The sequence below is a fragment of the Gopherus evgoodei genome, chromosome 3, assembly GCF_007399415.2.
Source record: "Gopherus evgoodei ecotype Sinaloan lineage chromosome 3, rGopEvg1_v1.p, whole genome shotgun sequence".
Taxonomy (NCBI): Eukaryota; Metazoa; Chordata; order Testudines; family Testudinidae; genus Gopherus; species Gopherus evgoodei.
This window is the reverse complement of record NC_044324.1, coordinates 220,345,013-220,361,175: the sequence shown is the minus strand read 5'-3', so window position 1 is coordinate 220,361,175 and position 16,163 is coordinate 220,345,013. Positions and strand designations below refer to the sequence as shown.

Sequence of the window (16,163 nt, the reverse complement as noted above, 5' to 3'; positions counted from 1 at the left end):
CCTTTGGAGAAAGGCTCAAAAACGTGATCCCCAAAGGCTCAGAAAGCAGAAGTCAATAAATCATGAATTATTACTTCTTTTTAAATCTCCTGATTGTTAAGCCAGTCTCCTGATTTTGGGAAGCCTGACTCATGACTGTGAATGCCTGGGGCTTGCAGTGCTGGGACAGTGATCCTCCTACCTTTCTCCAGTAGGTGGGAGGATCACCCAATGGTCTCCGGTACCACAAAGTGCAGGTGACACCTTCATGTGAATATTTGCTCAGGCCAGGGAGTACTTCACCCCTTCCCACCAGGCAAGAGCCTGGCCAATTTGCCACTTCCAGGCTGGATCGCTGTAACTCATGGTGTCTGAACCTGTATGGCAAGATGATGCTCAGCATCCAGCCAGCTGCCTGCCTTCTCCATGGCTCGGGCTGCTGTGAGCACATCAGGCATGTCCTCAAGTCCTTCCACGGTCACCCAGTTGTCTTCTGATGCCAGCATAAGCCTTTGCGCTTCATTTGCAAAACAATTAATGGATCAGACCCCAGCTCCAACAAGACCAAAGTCTGATCTATTCATTCCTCCCACAGCAGTGCTCCTCTGGGGCCATGTAGATCTCAAAGCACGTGAGAGCTGTGGTGGCTGATAAGGGGGTAAAACCCACAGCGAGAGGTGGATAAAAGAAGGAAGACGCCACAATGATCCTTGGTTGGGGCAGGATTTGCCCCAGCTCAATAAGCTCTGGGGCCTGCCACAGGTCCCTGACTTGTCCAGCTAGGTCCAAGGGGACCACTGGGAGGTCTACATAGGTGCAATGGGACCACAGGGAGGCCAAGCTCATCCATATGGAGACCTCTGCTCCCCAGCTTGGTGATGCTGGCTTCCTGCCAGTGCTATTCCTGCAGAGCTGGGATGCCAAGAATTCCCCTGGCTACCACCCACACACTCCCATGCCCTCCATGGAGAGGGCTTCATGGAAAAGGTAATACAGCCCCAGGGCAATGGGGAAGCAGTACAGATTCCCCGCAGCCTCACCTCCATCCAATATGGGTCTGGTCATTCCCCACCCCTGGAGAGCCCTATGAGGGTTTCTGAGAAGGAGGAATGCTGCTGCAAAAGGCAGAGCCTCACCTTCTATATGGGATGCAGGGAGATCCATATAGAGAAAGCCATACTAGGCACCATACTTCCATGGGAGTTAGGCACCTGAAGATGCAGATACGTGCCTAACTCCTATGGAAGTATGGTGCCTAGCCTGCTTAGGTGCTTTTCAAAATCCCACTGGGCACCTAGCTGCATCTTCCATCAGCTGAATACTTATGAAAATCTCTGCCCAGGTATTCAAGCCACTTAAAGCACCATTGGAATTGGCTGTACCCATTACCCAGCATACCTTGTGGGCTGCCTCATTAAAGTCGCTGGAGCTGAATGGACCTGGAGCAGGAGCTGTCCTTCCCGTTGTGGGGGCTTTCCCTTTAATTCAGGCAGAAGGCACATTACTGGGACAGTGTGAGGAAACTTGAGTATTATTTATATGACAGCAGAGCTTGGAGTCCCATTGCGCGAGGCACTGTACAAATGTATCATTAAAGAGGGTCCCAGCCCCTAAGAGTCTACAACCTGACTAGACAAGACAGAAAGGGCGGGAGTGACTTGTTCAGTGCTATACAGAAGGTCACTGACAGAGCCAGAAATAGACTCCAGGGGTACGTCTACACTGCCCACTAAGCCCAGGGATCTGACTCAGATTTGAGCCCAAGCTCCCATTCTGCCCACACATAAATGAGTCTGACTCAGGACAGCAAGCACTCAGGACCTGGGTTCTCATACCCTGCTGGAGGTGGGGGTGTCAGTGCCTAAGTCCCACTGTGACCCAGGTCCAAGCCCTGCAGTGTGGATACCCCTCATGCTGCAGATGTGAGTCAGAAGGTCTGTGTAGTGCAGTGTAGCCATATTCACACGGCTGAGACCTGGGTCCAGCAATTGTGAACCCAGATTTACCACGCAGTGTAGACACTCAAGCACAGGCTTGGAAGCACCAAATCCACAAGCCCAGGTTCCACAGATCCAGGTTTACAAGGCAGTGTAAACATAGCCTAGGTCTCCTGACACCCACTCTTTTTCTCTACACTGCTTGTCTTTGCTTTGGTTCTGCCTGCCCTGTACGGCTGTGCATAAAGGCCTTTGGTTTTCAGTGTTGGCAATCCTCTTTCACTCAGCACTGCATGTGTTTATTTTGAAACCAGTGCTTTAGAGGATCAGGGCTATTTTCTTATACATCTTATGTAATGAGTTTTTAATTATGTGGACGAGAAGTGCCCGTCTGACATCACAGACCACTGAAATGCAATGCATGTGTCAGGAGAGATCCACTAGAAAAAAGGTACGTGTCTTTCACATTTCCCTTCCCAGGAAAAATCTCATTAGCTTTATTTGGTGTGATGTTTTGTTTGGACTCTTCTGTCTGAGAAAGGTTGCCCTCATTTTATTCATGCTTTGAGGGTGCTGCTATCTTTCTGTTCTGAAGCAGTTCCCATTGTGAATTGTAGCTCAGTCTTAAATCTGTAGACATTCCGTGGAACTAAATATGGCCAATAGTGATCAATTTCAGGAGGTCTGATGGCCAATAAGATACATTTAACTAAATTCATGGGGCCAGATACTTCTGTAATGTAATTTCATTGCCTTCCACTCGGCCTTCTCTCTGTAAAATATAGTCTGTTTAGTGTGACAAATATCGTGTGAGCCTGGCCAAGCTCTCCCTTATTTAAAATACTCATTCTTTTCTCCCTCACTGCTTTATAGTCAAGTGCAAGGTCAGCAAAGATCTCCCAGGTTTTGCAACCTTCTGTAATCTCCATTTAGACCTCAGTCCTTCCTTAGGGTTATTACATGTATTAGGGTAGCACCTCGTGCCTCCAACCACACTTATGGCCCCTTTGTGGTAGGCCCTGTACAAACACACAGTAAGAAACAGCCCTTTCCTCAAAGACCCTCCAATCTACATAGACAACTCAAGGGAAATATTATTATCCCAGTTTTGCAGATGGTGAATTTAGACACAGGGAGATTGAGTGGTCTGCCCGGAGCCACTCACAGAGCTGGCTGCAGCACTGAGAAATGAACGCAGGTCTCCTGAGTCCCAGTCCTGTCCTTTTAACCACACATCCATCCTTACAATGAATGCAAAGAGACTCGTTTTAAAGAGACAGTCTAGAAGTGGCCCCAGGAAGATTCTAACAGCTAGCTGCTTCCAGAAATAGCCGCACATTGGACAAAGGGCATGGGAAGATGTCACTTTTGGTGAAGCTTCTTCAAGGGAACCAGAAATAGAGTAGTTGAGGCTCCAGTGGACTGGAGGAGAATTGCATGACTAGAGGCTACAGTCTACTGCTATGCAAAGAGAAGACATGTTCCCCAGGAAAGGAATCCAAACACGGGCATCAGTTGTAGTCACTTTTTATTAAGGGTTGTTATTATAAAAATATATCATAATGTTGCTGGGTATTTGTCCATTTACACTCTGGGAGAGAGACATTATCCACGGGCAGAAACCGGTTCAGAGCACAGATCCTTGGGCTAAGGCCTTGGAGACACTGAATGAATCCTCTCTAGAGTAAATGCACATCAAAGTGACAGGATAAAGTCTATGGCATTGTAAGCAATGAACAGTGGTAGGTCTAGTGACAAATCTGTGACTGCTATATATCCAGAGGTCTCTTGTGTGAAATAAAGAAAGAAGAAAAGAAAGAAAGAAAGAAAATGGTTCTCTCCCATCACCACTTTCCAACTTGACTGAGGAAATCACTCACTTACGGCACAGGATCAATGAATGTCCAGATCTCATTCACTTGTGCATTAAAAAGTCACTATCTCTTTTTATTGCCTGGGCTTGTTTCAAATACAGCCTCTTCCTCTCCAAAGGCACCTCTTTGAACGCAGTTGTGCTTTTAGGTTCTGTTTCATTTTCGAAGTTGCAGGAGTTTGATCCAAAACTCTCCCTCTCTCCGATGATTCACTGCAACCTCTAGGAAGATGAGGCTGGGATAGAAAGTCCATGTATATTATTTAGGGTTTCTTGAGGTTTTCCTGCGGGACTGGAAGGTTTTCTGTCCACAACTGCAGCAAGGGAAAGAAAGAGAAGCAAGTAGGTTGGCATACTCCTAACGCATTGACTGTAACATTTCTGTTTGTTTCATTAGGTGGCATCAGACTGAGACTTCTTATGGGACCTGATTAATTTTGCTTTACACTTGCCCTATGTTTGCTCACCTATTGCCCAAAGAATCTGCCATGTCAATTTCACAGTCACACACTGGTTGATCAATTGTTTCTAGTCATTTCTTTCAAAAATCCTCCAAGAACCTTTCCCTTTTGCTGCAAGCAAGGGAGACATTTTCCACCCTGAACCAGTGACAAGTCTCCTCCCAAGACCTTTAGCAGAATCCTAATTTCACTTGCAATAACTGAAGCCTCCTTCCAAGGCACAGCCCATCTGAAACAAAAGAGCAATTCCTCCCAAAGGCAAATCTGGCTGCCAATGGATGGCTGATCAATTCACCTTTGGCAAGCGACTGGGAAATACAGGATCGTGTGCACTGAATGAAGCCTGTTCCTGTTTTAATCCTGGTTTCTGGCTAGTCAGCTTCCCAGCTGATGGCTGTAAACATCCACCTCGGAGATTTGGCTCAATCCCAGTGACATACGAGCTTTAGCACTTCCTCTGCTATTGGGGGGGAGGGGTGTCCTAGGGTGACCAGATGTCCCGATTTTATAGGGACAGTCCCAATTTTGGGGTCCTTTTCTTGCATAGGCTCCTATTACCCCGCACCCCCTGTCCCGATTTCTCACACTTGCTGGCTGGTCACTCTGTGTGTGTGTGGGGAGGGGGTGTTAAGTTTGTCAGAAATGCAGTGACTGTGTCAGTGGCCGATCGCTGTCCCCTCTCTCCCCTCAGTCTTAAGCTATTGCTGCCTATTTGCCTAGGAAGGCACGATTATTTTAGAAGCAAGTGAGTTCTTTTTCCACCTCCGATGGAGGAATCGCCTGTAAAGATTGGGCCGCGGGGGGGTCATTTATGGGTAAATGCGGGGGGAGGGTCCCTTCCTGCTCTGTACGTGTGGCGTGGGGAAGATGTACTTTAAATCCCCTTCAATTCCCCTCTCCCCCACACATCTGTATTGGATATAGGGCCAGAAACTTCACACCCAGGGCGCCCGCAGCACCTGGCTTCTCGCAGCCCAAGTGCCGAGCTGCAGGGCTGGGGGGAACGCCAGAGCCCGTCCCGTCTGGAGGGACCAGAGGGGATTTGCCTTTTTTCCCCCTTTCCAAACTGCGGCATGTTCCCCCTCCCGGCTCAAGCTTGTTTTAATTCGCTTCCATCTCGCAGAGGCTTGGACTCCGCTTTCGCTCCGCGGTGCGAGGGTCCCACCGGCTGTGCCGAGACGTGCTAGTCACTGCAAATCACAAGACACATTTCTTTCCTAACGGGCCCAGTGGCTAGATATAAAATACTCCCTTCAGGGCAGGGCAGTGGAGCCAGATCGGCCGCTGGGCTACCACATTCTACTGCTGCTTTCCTGGGGGAGGGGGGGTCTTTTTTTCTTTTCTTTTCTTTCTTTTTTTTTTTTTTTTGGCAAAACCGGTCCATTCTCCAGTCTCAATCTGGCTGAAAAAAGCAAGATCGAGCCTCAAGCACTTGCGGCCAGTCCTGAACTGAGCTACGCAGCCTCCTCGGTGAGTCCTACAGGTAACTGGGCCTGGGCCGACCCCAGAGGCAGGTATGTATAGAAAGAAAGAAAGACCTCGAATCCAGGCAATCGATCGCAGGTGTAAACCGGGGATATCGCTGTTAGCCCCTCGCCTTCGCTGGCTTTAAACGCCCCTTGCGATCTATGCGCTCGCTAAAGCGACTTTCCACGCACAAGGCGAGCAGGATCGGGCGCTAAATCCACCCCGCAGTTAGCGTTTGCGGAGGCCTGGCAGCTAGTTTAGACGCACATGGTGGAGGCGCTGCGTTTCCCTTGGTTTACGGCAACGTGTGGGCTGTTTTGACCAGCAGATATCCCCCCAAGCGCTGTGCAGACGGACCGATCTCTCCAAGAAATTGACACCACCCTTGCTGTTTAGGGGCCTGAGGGGGGCGCAGTCCAGGACACCCTGTGATCATATAGGTGGAGGATAAGAGTGGGGAGAACTGGCCGGTTTAACAAATTGCTACATCCCCCTCTTCCCCCGCTCCATGTGCAAAAGCTGTAAATTAACTTTCCAGAATCCCGGTTCAGACCCGTGAGGAGCCATCTCGTTTACAAGCGTGGCCCAAGGTGGCTTTCGCAGCCAGATTTCAATGGAAATGGATGGTCTCTCCCAGCGTATGAAATGAGAAGGATGGGAAAACAGCCTGGAGTTGTAACTGGGGGAGGAGATGTCAGAATGGGGAACATTGATTGTCATGGTGCTTAGCTAACCTCGCAGTGGCTCCGGGATGCACCTAGCAGGCTTAGGAGTGGCTTTGACAATGGATGGTTCCTATTTCTGGAATGGGAGCAAAATAAACACACGGGCAACGAGAACCTGAGCAAATGCAAATGGGTCTTTTACAAGCAGCAAATCTGTAGGTTATGAATAAGATTTATTAATCCGTGTATGGGAAATTCCCGCGCGTTAATTGTGATCAAATCATAAGTCTCTCCTCCTTTTCCTGTTTACACAGGCTCGGAGGTGCCCAGATCTTTCACTGTTCCTTCCGGGCCCTGATGGGGCTTCCTAGGCCTTCGAGTTCCTGGGGTTTAATTGTGATCAAATACAAGGTTTAACCAAACACTTTAATGGTCAAATTGTCCAAGGTGCTGAGCACTCACTGAGTTTTATTAATTATTATTATTATTATTATTTTAGAAAATCTGTCCATAAATGAATCTATCTACTCCCTTTTCAATTAATTACTGCTTCGGATTTGTTTTACTTTTCCAAGCAGATCAGCCAGACTAGTTTTGGCATGATTGCACCGGCGGTATATAAAGGTAAAATGAAACTTTCTTTGTCGTAGCTAGCTTGAGAATATAGGAAATATACTAGAGGCATGCGCGCTGTTTAGATGAGTGAATTTTGTTTGATGGATAGCAGTTAAGTGGGGTGGGGGAGAAGGGTTGAGTATCAGAGACTGTGTGTGTCTATATGGACACACCTCAGTTAAGACAATCATTACTTATCCGGTAAAATAACTTACATGAGATATAGGAAGCTATTGCAGGGATGTTTTTTATACCCTCAGTTCTGAGGTGTTCAAAGAGTTTGTCATAGTTTTAATTAAAATCGAAGGGTTATCTTTCTCTCTCTCACACACACACACACTGTATTTTGATAAACAATGCATTAGATAGAAAGAAAGAAAGAAAAAGATTTTAAAGTATCTATGCAAGTTCTAGTTTGACTAATTTTCTGGTATCTATCTATCTTTCTTTCTTTCTTCAAAAATCCTTTTATGGCTATTGTTATCCCTTATTGTACACAATCACTCATTATTAGCGATAATAATGAGGTTGTAACTCTCAGAAGGCTACATTAGTTAGGCAAAAATGGTTAAGGGTCGTATATTAAAACAGTAATACATAAATTAGCTGATAACTGGAAAATGAATTGCAAATGTGAAAAAAGACTAGAGACATTATAATGTACAAAGCAACGAAGGGCAAAGAATAGCAGCAGAACAGATGCGTTAGCGGTTTTAAATGAAACCATATATCAAAGAAATCAAACGTCTCAAAATGGACCGATGTGATTAATAGAAGAAAAAATGTTCAACATTAAAAAATATAGTACAGTATAGAGCCGTGTTCCAATCAGAAACATGTGATCGCCTATTATACTCCTATGGTATATTACTTTAAATACTCCCTGAGGGGAGAAAAATAACTAGTAGAAGCGATTTATAATGTTAGTCATTTTCATTGAATGAGTGTATCTTTCTTAGATCTCGATTATCCACCAGCACTTTGGCAAGATTTATGGTCAGAGGTATCCAGTAAAAATACTTATTTAATATGGCTAAAATTATTATTACTAAAAACGAATGTCTCTAATGCTCAATCTCTGTCCCTTCGCTGTGTTTATTATATGATACAGAATATCACTGGGTCATTTCTTTTCTGTGTCAATGCACACAATACACACTCTAGGCGCAGATAATTACCTCTAAGAAAGAAATCCTTGTCTTAAAGAATTAAAAGCTGGATGTTTGCCCCAGATCGTTCTGCTTCCTCTGAGATTTCCATCTCACAGGATTGAACATTAAGAGGAAAAAATGGTTTCCACGTTGAATCCTTATGTTTTTACTGGTAACAAATATGAAGGATGTTTGAGCGCAAGAGCTGTACGATTCTGAACTAGCAGATATTTTAGCAAGGAAAAAATCTGAAATGATTTTAGGTGCCCCTTGAGGGGGTGGGAGGAATCTTCTTAATGTATTTTCAGGTTTCCATAAGGATGTAGAAGTGCTAGGACTTAAACAACCTTTTAAACGTAGCGCTTGCATTGAAAAGTAACGGGAAGAATGTAACTGTTTTGTCTGTACACTGCAGTGACTATCAACCAGCGCCCTAAAGGGGTTTTATTTGCTGGGAAAGGATCCTAACCCACAGCTGCAAAATTATCCCAGTGCTAGCGCGTGTTACCTATCATGATTGTTTCCTATCAAATATTGGCTCCCGCTCAACGCTGCCCAGCTCGAGCTAAGAGCATGAAACGGGTCATTATACCTATTGGTCATTTTTAAAAACATGAATAAAAACGAAAGAGCATGTAATTCCTCCACAACGCCTTTGAGCTTCCACCCGCCAAAACACTAAAATCCAAGGGCCGGTCCAACTCCGGCTGAAGTCAATGGAAAGATACCAAAACTGCTCGGCCGGGCCTCCAACGGGCACAACTGAGAAATGAAAAATCAGATGGTTTAGGGCCCGATCCTGCATTTATGAAATAGTATAGAACTCAATTTCCGAGGCAGAAAGAGAGAGAGAGAGAGAGAGAGAGAGAGACACTATTCTCTTCCACAGGCTAATGGGATCTATTCATTTTAAATGTTCTATATTACATATAATTTTACAAATTCTATATAAACACATGTGCGTGAAATACAATTATGTATGTGTGTGTGGCTGTAAAACAGAGAGAGAGAGAGAGAGAGAGAGGTATGCTTTTTATACGTTCTCTTCCACAGACTAATTTTATATATAAATTTTTAAAGTTCTGTATTTCATTTAATTTTACAAATTCTATGTACACACACATATGCGAAATAAAATTATATATGTGTGTGTGATATATACATATATATAGCTATAATAGAAATGCCTGAAACACACACACATCAGTCTGTTATTTTATAGCTATAAAGCGTAATACACAATTATATGCGTGTGCGTGTAATATATATAAAAAACAGGCATTTCTATTATAGCTATATATCTATATTACACACACATATATAATTGTGTATTACACTATATAGCTATGATAGAAATGCCTGTTATATTTATATATATAATATATATACAAACATAGACATATTCCATTATAGCTAGTGTAATAGACAATATATATATACATATATTAAACGTAGACATGTTCTATTATAACTATATAATAGATATATTCTGAAGATGTTCTATATATGCAAACAGAGGGCATTTTTAATAAACATGGGAATGTCCATATAGCTATATATATATTACACGCGTATATATATATATATATATATATATATGCTATTATTAATTATATTCGATTTTATACATAAGAGAACAATCTGTCTGTTCATGTATTGATTTGCTGATATCTTTGCTCTACAGAGCAGTCCATTGCGAGGCTGGTATATAAAGACTCCAGCACAGAGAGTTTTGGTGAAGCGTGGGAATGTTCCCTATAGCTGTATGTACATTACAGGTACCTATATCTCGATGCGCTGTTCTGGATCTATATAACGCGTGCAATGGACCAGCCCCCTCCCAGGGTTTATGAAGTGCTCTGGGGTTGGCAGTGGCCGAGCCCTTCCGAAGGATTTGCAGCGCAGAGCCCAGGTCTCAGTCAATGCCTGCAGGGACAGACACTCTCTGTTCTCCTGCGGTATGGAAGTGGCTGCGGAGAGGAAAGTGGCTGGTGGAAAAGGACCCCAGCCGGCGTCCCTCCACAGCCCCTCGGCGAGCAAAGGCTCCGGGGCAGGGAGACTTTCCCAGCCGCCTGGCCCGCGCCAGATCGGCCCGGCAGCGCAGAAGCGAAGGATCAATTGCTCAGGTCACCAGGCAGGTCACTGAGATTTCCCTCCCTCCCCACCCAGCCTGGGTGGGACTCTGCATCCCCCGCTGGCCTCTCTCGCCCCCCTACCTTCCCGGGCGGGAGGCTTGAAGGGCATGGCGGTGCACAGCTCTCCTCCGGGGACCGTCACTCCGGGCCCGTGGTGAGCCAGGGGGCTGCTTTGCGCCTGCCAGTGGGGCCCGGGCGCGATGTAGCCTGCCCCGGGGCCCGCGTAAACCCCGTGCTGGTTGGAAGAGGGGTAGGCGCAGGCTGGGAGGAAGCTGCCGACGGTGGAAAGGCCAGGGGCAGGCTGCGAAGAGAAAGGGAGACAGGCTGTTACAAGGATTACAGACATCCCGGATCCTGCTAGAGGCCCGAAGCCGGGACGGGATCGGAAGGTGCTGTCCGCCCTTGCCCCTGGAAGGTGACACATCTGCCTCTCAATGGATACTGCCCCCACGTCTGCCATCACGGGCATCGCCGAGCACCGGGGGTGGCAAGAAATTTGTGCATCGGCTGCTTCGGTTCATTTTTTTTCTTTTTACGGAGTAACAGGCGTGGAGACAGAAATCAGCCCCCTTCCCCCATTCGATTCCAGGGATCGTTTGGATTCGATTTCTTTGACTACCCGAGAGATCGGGGAGGCGGGGGCAGAAAAGAGGGGAAAAGTTGAATTACAACGACAACAAAACCTAAGGAAATCCCCAGCTGAGGCTATGAAAATATTGATGCAATTACAATTGAGATATTCAGTGCGTCAGACAGTGAGGGGATACACACACCTGTGTATGCTCGTGTAAACACACACCCATTCCGATACAAAAAACTGTTCAGCCAAAATTGATTCATTTTAAGGCGTCCACGTTTGTGTTTATGCTCTCGTGTATGCCTGCGTACTCACACAATCTAGTGTCTTAAATGTAAAGTTATTAATTGCACACGCATTTTCACAGCGTAGGCTCGCGATCTCTTTACACGTGTGTATAGGGACCCGTGTGTGCACACGCACACAATCGGATGCTTTAAATGCATCAGTTTCAGTTGCACAAACATTTTCCCAATTCGAATTCACAATCTTCCTTCAAGGGGTGATCCCAAAATCTCTCCCCCTACCCCGCCCCCCCCACACACCATTTTCTTCACGGCTATTCCCCCCCCCCCCAAGCTGCAAACGCCTGGCTGGAAGATGTTACCTGGGGGTACTTAATGTCCGCTTCCATTGCAGCTTTATCAATCCCATTGACTGCCTGGGCGGGATGGAAGGCCGTTCTGTTCACGCTGGGCCAGTCTTCCATTTTTGGTGGGTAGGCAGACCCCTCTGTCCCAGCCAGAGGCCCTGGGATGGGAACAGATCGCAGGAGATGTACTCATCCGCATTCAGACCCTTCCTAGAACCATGCAACCTCTAGCCACCCGCCTCGCTGTCCTATTCCGTGACCCGGGATCTCTAAGCGCTGGGAAAAGCCACGCAGGGCTTCGATCCTGCTCCGGGATGAAGCAAGCAGGGAGTTTTGCCCTTGGTTTCAATGAGATCAGCATCGAGTCAGGCTTTGTTTTGTTTTCGTTCAGAAACTGCGCCAGGGCAGCTTGGTCACTGGGCACCTTCGAGCCGGCTAAAAATCGCACTGTCTAGGAGGCATTTTCAACACGGGCCAATTGGGGTTGGAGCTTTGTATGAGACTCATTCAAAATTGCAGTCGAAAATGATCTAGTAAAGATAAAGATCCCGGCCTTTAATATAAAACTCTGATGTCCCTATTCAAACTGCGTCGTCCAGAGGCTACAAACAGAATCCAGTTTTCAGACTGAAAATTCTTTCCGGCTCCAGAAAGGGCCTGAATCCGAAGCGAATACGCATTCGGGAGCCTGCTTTATAAATGTGACAATCGCTCACTCAAGTGTTAGCAGGGACCCGGGGCAGCAGGTTAGCGTCTCAAATTGGTCTGCCTGCTTATGCAAACCGTGTACGAAGTCAAAGGAGACTAGGGGCGCATAAAACACGAACCCTGATGGCCTAAATTATGACCAGCTTTGCTTCCAATTCAGCTGAAACACATTCTCCTCCCCCCAAAGGTCTGTCTGTTTCACTAGGCAACTTTAAGGCTTTCTTATCGTGTAAAAGGTACAATTCGCAGGCAGAAACGCATGTGGGTGATTTATTTACCTTTAGCGTTTGAAGGGATCAAAGGGGGGCAATTCCCCAGACAATGTGTGCAGAACAAAAGTGGAACCGGGTATTCATTGATTCAATTCGGGTTTGTATAAATAAAGCGTGACGGAGAAATCTAAAAAACCCTGACCACGATCCAATTTGCCAGCCAAGATCTGCCTGGTATCGGGTTTATAGTAATAATCTGTTTCGATCACTGCTGAAGGATGCATTCTAGCTAGTGTGACAATTGCAATCGACGTTTTAATTTCTAATAGAGAAGGGATGTAGAAGAAAGTTCTTTTAAAAATGCTAAGAAGGCAGGGAAATTTCTGACAACGAATCAGATTAATGTCTGAGCCGTTTGCTTAGATCTGGCAAAAGAACATCGAGATACGGTTTTCTGGGCTTGTTTTTTTGGAGAGGGGTGAGTGGAACTCAGAGCTCTCAATGTGTGACTGACACATTCTCTCATCCCCACGAAAATATTTTCCACATTTTTCATAAAAAGTTCAAGATGTCGGTTGTTTTGCTCCAACTGGCCCATCAGATCCGCCCTACAAGCACGGGGTTCTTTGTGCAGCCCTTCTAGCAATTGTTTTGCCCAGGTTTAGATACGTTTAAAAGCGATTTTTCAAAAGCCACTCGTGATTTTAAGTGCTTACGTTCCTGGGTGCCCAAAAAGGGGGAAGCACTGAGCACCCACCTGCTAAAAAACCCCAAGCACACCCAGTATGCAGGCACCCCAAACCCTGAGTCTCTGTGCGCCCCTGCCAGAAAAAACCCAACCAACCAAACCCAGCGCCCACTGCAGTGCCGTGGGCGAAGCTGCGCTCGCTGACCTGTTTGCTCCATGAAGGCTCGGATACCTAGGATGTTGCTGACTGAATGCGCCGAGGGCCAGGATCTGGGGATACTGACATGTCCAGCTGTGACCGGCACGCCCGGATGATGGCCCATTTTGGTCCCAGAGGAGGCCATGGGGTTGGGGTAGGGGTACTGGTAAATGTGGTTATAAGGCAGCGTTGGCTGGGGGGGAGGCTGCTTGGTGCTGTCGTAGGGGCTGGGCTGGGAGAGGTTCCCGATTTTGTTCCTTAAAATCCTGCTGATGGAGCTGACGGAGGGCACGTTGTACTTGTCACACACCCCGTCGGCCAGCAGCCGGTCCCGGATCTCCCACGCGAAGATCCCCGGGTCTCCTTGCTTGTAGTCCCGGATGTGCTTGACCACGTTGGGGGTGGTGACCCGCGGCTTGCTCCCGCCGATGGCTCCGGGGAGGATGGAGCCCGTCTCGTTGTAGCGGGCCAGGATTTTACTCACGCAGCCGTGAGACACCCGCAGCTGGCGGCTGATGTCGCAGGGTCGGATCCCCAGCTGGGCCAGCTCCACGATCCTCAAACGGATGGCGTTGGGCAGGGGTCTCCCGTTGACGAAGACGCCTCCCAGCTGGTTCACTTCCCCGTACGTTTGCTCTAGCGAGGGGGGGGGGGGGAAAGGACGGGTTAGCACCGCCAGATTTAAAAAGGGGGCAAGGGAAATAGAGAGATTCTGCCTGTCTAACCCCTTCCCAAATAGCCCCGAGCCCTGCAGAGGAGATGCCCTGGATCCCGCGTAGGAACGCCTGGGCCGTGTCGGGGAAAGGACGCGGCGCGGAGTATTGTGATGATTATTATCCCTTATGCCCGTGCGTGGGGGTGGAGGCGAGTGGTGGCTTGGCCCGAGGCCTCCCTGCTGTGGGAATGGGGGTGTGCTTCCCCCGGTTGGGCATTGCTCGGGATAAGCAAAGCGAAACTGCGCGTCCGAAGCCCAGCCTGGCCGCTTCTCCTTCCCAAGGATTCCCCCCCTTCTCCCCCACCCCACTCGCAGAAATCAAACCCACCCGCAGCGCCTTACCCATCGCCCGCAAAGAGACACGCGCCTTGCGCGATCAGCTGCTCGCTTGCCCCGCCGGAGGCTCCGTCTTCCCCGAGGCAGGCGCGGAGGCATAGAGGGGGGCTGCCTGCGAGCACCCCAGGAGACGGGCTGCCCTTGCTCCGGGACCCCGTCTCTCTGCTGCTCCCGGGACACTTTCAAAGGCGGTCGGGGACTCACGCCCAAAGTGATCTTCATCCGATTGGGGGGGAATTAGCCCGTCCAGGAGCCTGCAGTTTGCTCAGATCAATTTGACGTGTCTTCCACGTCAATCTCGGTGGTCACGCGGGCGTTGGCATTTCATTGGTTCCCGGCCTTGCGAACTGGCAGAGGGCTGCTTCTTCTGCGGGACTTTTCCCCCTTTCCGCCCTCCTCTCCCTCAACTACTCCTGAAACAACAGGGCGAGCGACACAGATGTCTGGAGCGGGGCTAAGCTGCCCCAGGCTGGATTCGCTCCCCCCACCCCCCATTCAGCTGCCAGAGCCTCTGTCCGCTGGGACGCGAATCTTTTTGCTAAGGATCATGGGGGGAGGGGAGAAGAAGGGGTTTGCAGCCGATTTCTTTAAAAATCAGGTGACCCCGAGGAATTACACCTAGTTCATTTTTAGCCCTTACCGGGGGACCGATCCTTTAAAGCCAGCAGGCGCCTCTCCATCAATAGAGTTTGGGGGTCAACCCCCTCCCCCGCAGTCACGTTCAGTGTATGTCACCTGTCTGCACCCAGCTCACGCAGTCCTCACTCAGGCACGACTCCCAGGGACTGAACTGGTTTTGCCTGAGTGAGCAGTTCAAGCACTGGACCTTTACCAAATAAAGACGGACAAACATTTACAGTCGAAATCCGATTATCACCTGCTGCCAGGAAAGTCGCTTTGAAATATCAATTCAGCAGAATGGAGACATTTCTGGGTGGAAAATCAGCTGCCGAAGTAGCGAGGTCTAATGCTGTCTGGCCCAGGTTGCTATTAAATCCATTTGGTGAATCTCCATTTGGTGAACTCAAGGAGGAGTTGTGTGGTGTGTGTTCACAATGGAATCAGAAACCCTTTGAGCCCGTTAGGTAACATTTGTAATTGAGCAGAATGCAAACCGAACACTGTCTTTTATTTTATTGTATTTAAAAATACTCATAACAACATCGTGGGAAGGTTTGGAAAAGGGGAAGTGGATATGGGTAAATAAATGACAGCGAGATTTTCCAAAAAGATAGATTCACATATTACCATTTTTCATCTAGCCTTTCAAAGTTCAGAGGAAACGCAGAGCCTGCTAAACTGGGAGATTTCTCTTCAATACCAAAGTCAAATCTCCAAAAGCTGATTAATTACTAGGCTGGTTTCAAAGTCTATTTCGCGGCTGTTTCGTTGGCATTGGAAAGGGCTTGCAAATGCAAACAGAATCCGGATCTATGAATCATTTTCAGTATGGTTCTTAAGAGCACTTCTGACTTTTAAGCCAGTAAATCCCGTTTGATTCCGAATACAGCGCCTAACCAGGAGATCCAGGTGCGTTTTGGAACGTTCTAAATCCATAATTCCCCGGGAACCAAACACACGTTTAGCGGCCTGTTTACCCCTCCCGTGCTCTTTTAATGGGGCCACTATCGAAACAGTAAGTGCCATTTGTCAGGTACGGTGTGGAACAGATGCAGTTATTTTGCCGGCAAAGCCTCACAGATGGAAAAGATCAGAACGGAGCAGGATAACAGCCTTTCTCTGACCCTTTTACCTTGACTTGCTTGACCAAAAAGAATCGTTAGCTCGTAAGCAGCATATATTAATATGTCAATTAATACGAAGAGGAGTAATAAATTACGAATGCACGATCG

The 16,163-nt window shown here is 47.7% G+C and overlaps 1 protein-coding gene across 1 annotated transcript; it reads right to left on the bottom strand.

Annotated features, from left to right (window-relative positions):
• Positions 1-4,011: 4,011 nt before the first annotated feature.
• Positions 4,012-14,320, bottom strand: PAX1 (paired box 1). The gene is made up of 5 exons (XM_030558376.1): positions 14,317-14,320; positions 13,266-13,895; positions 11,468-11,610; positions 10,365-10,584; positions 4,012-4,103 (listed from the first exon to the last, which is right to left on the bottom strand). The coding sequence occupies exons 1-5, from the start codon at positions 14,318-14,320 to the stop codon at positions 4,012-4,014; spliced, it is 1,089 nt and encodes a 362-aa protein (XP_030414236.1).
• Between the last annotated feature and the right edge of the window lie 1,843 nt (positions 14,321-16,163).

Excerpts from the sequence above, each read along its gene's own strand:
- PAX1 (XM_030558376.1), bottom strand. Across the intron at positions 10,585-11,467 it reads CGGACATTAAGTACCCCCAG|CCTGCCCCTGGCCTTTCCAC; the intron begins GTAACATCTTCC and ends TTCTCTTCGCAG. Across the intron at positions 4,104-10,364 it reads CAAGCCTCCCGCCCGGGAAG|TTGTGGACAGAAAACCTTCC; the intron begins GTAGGGGGGCGA and ends CCCTTGCTGCAG.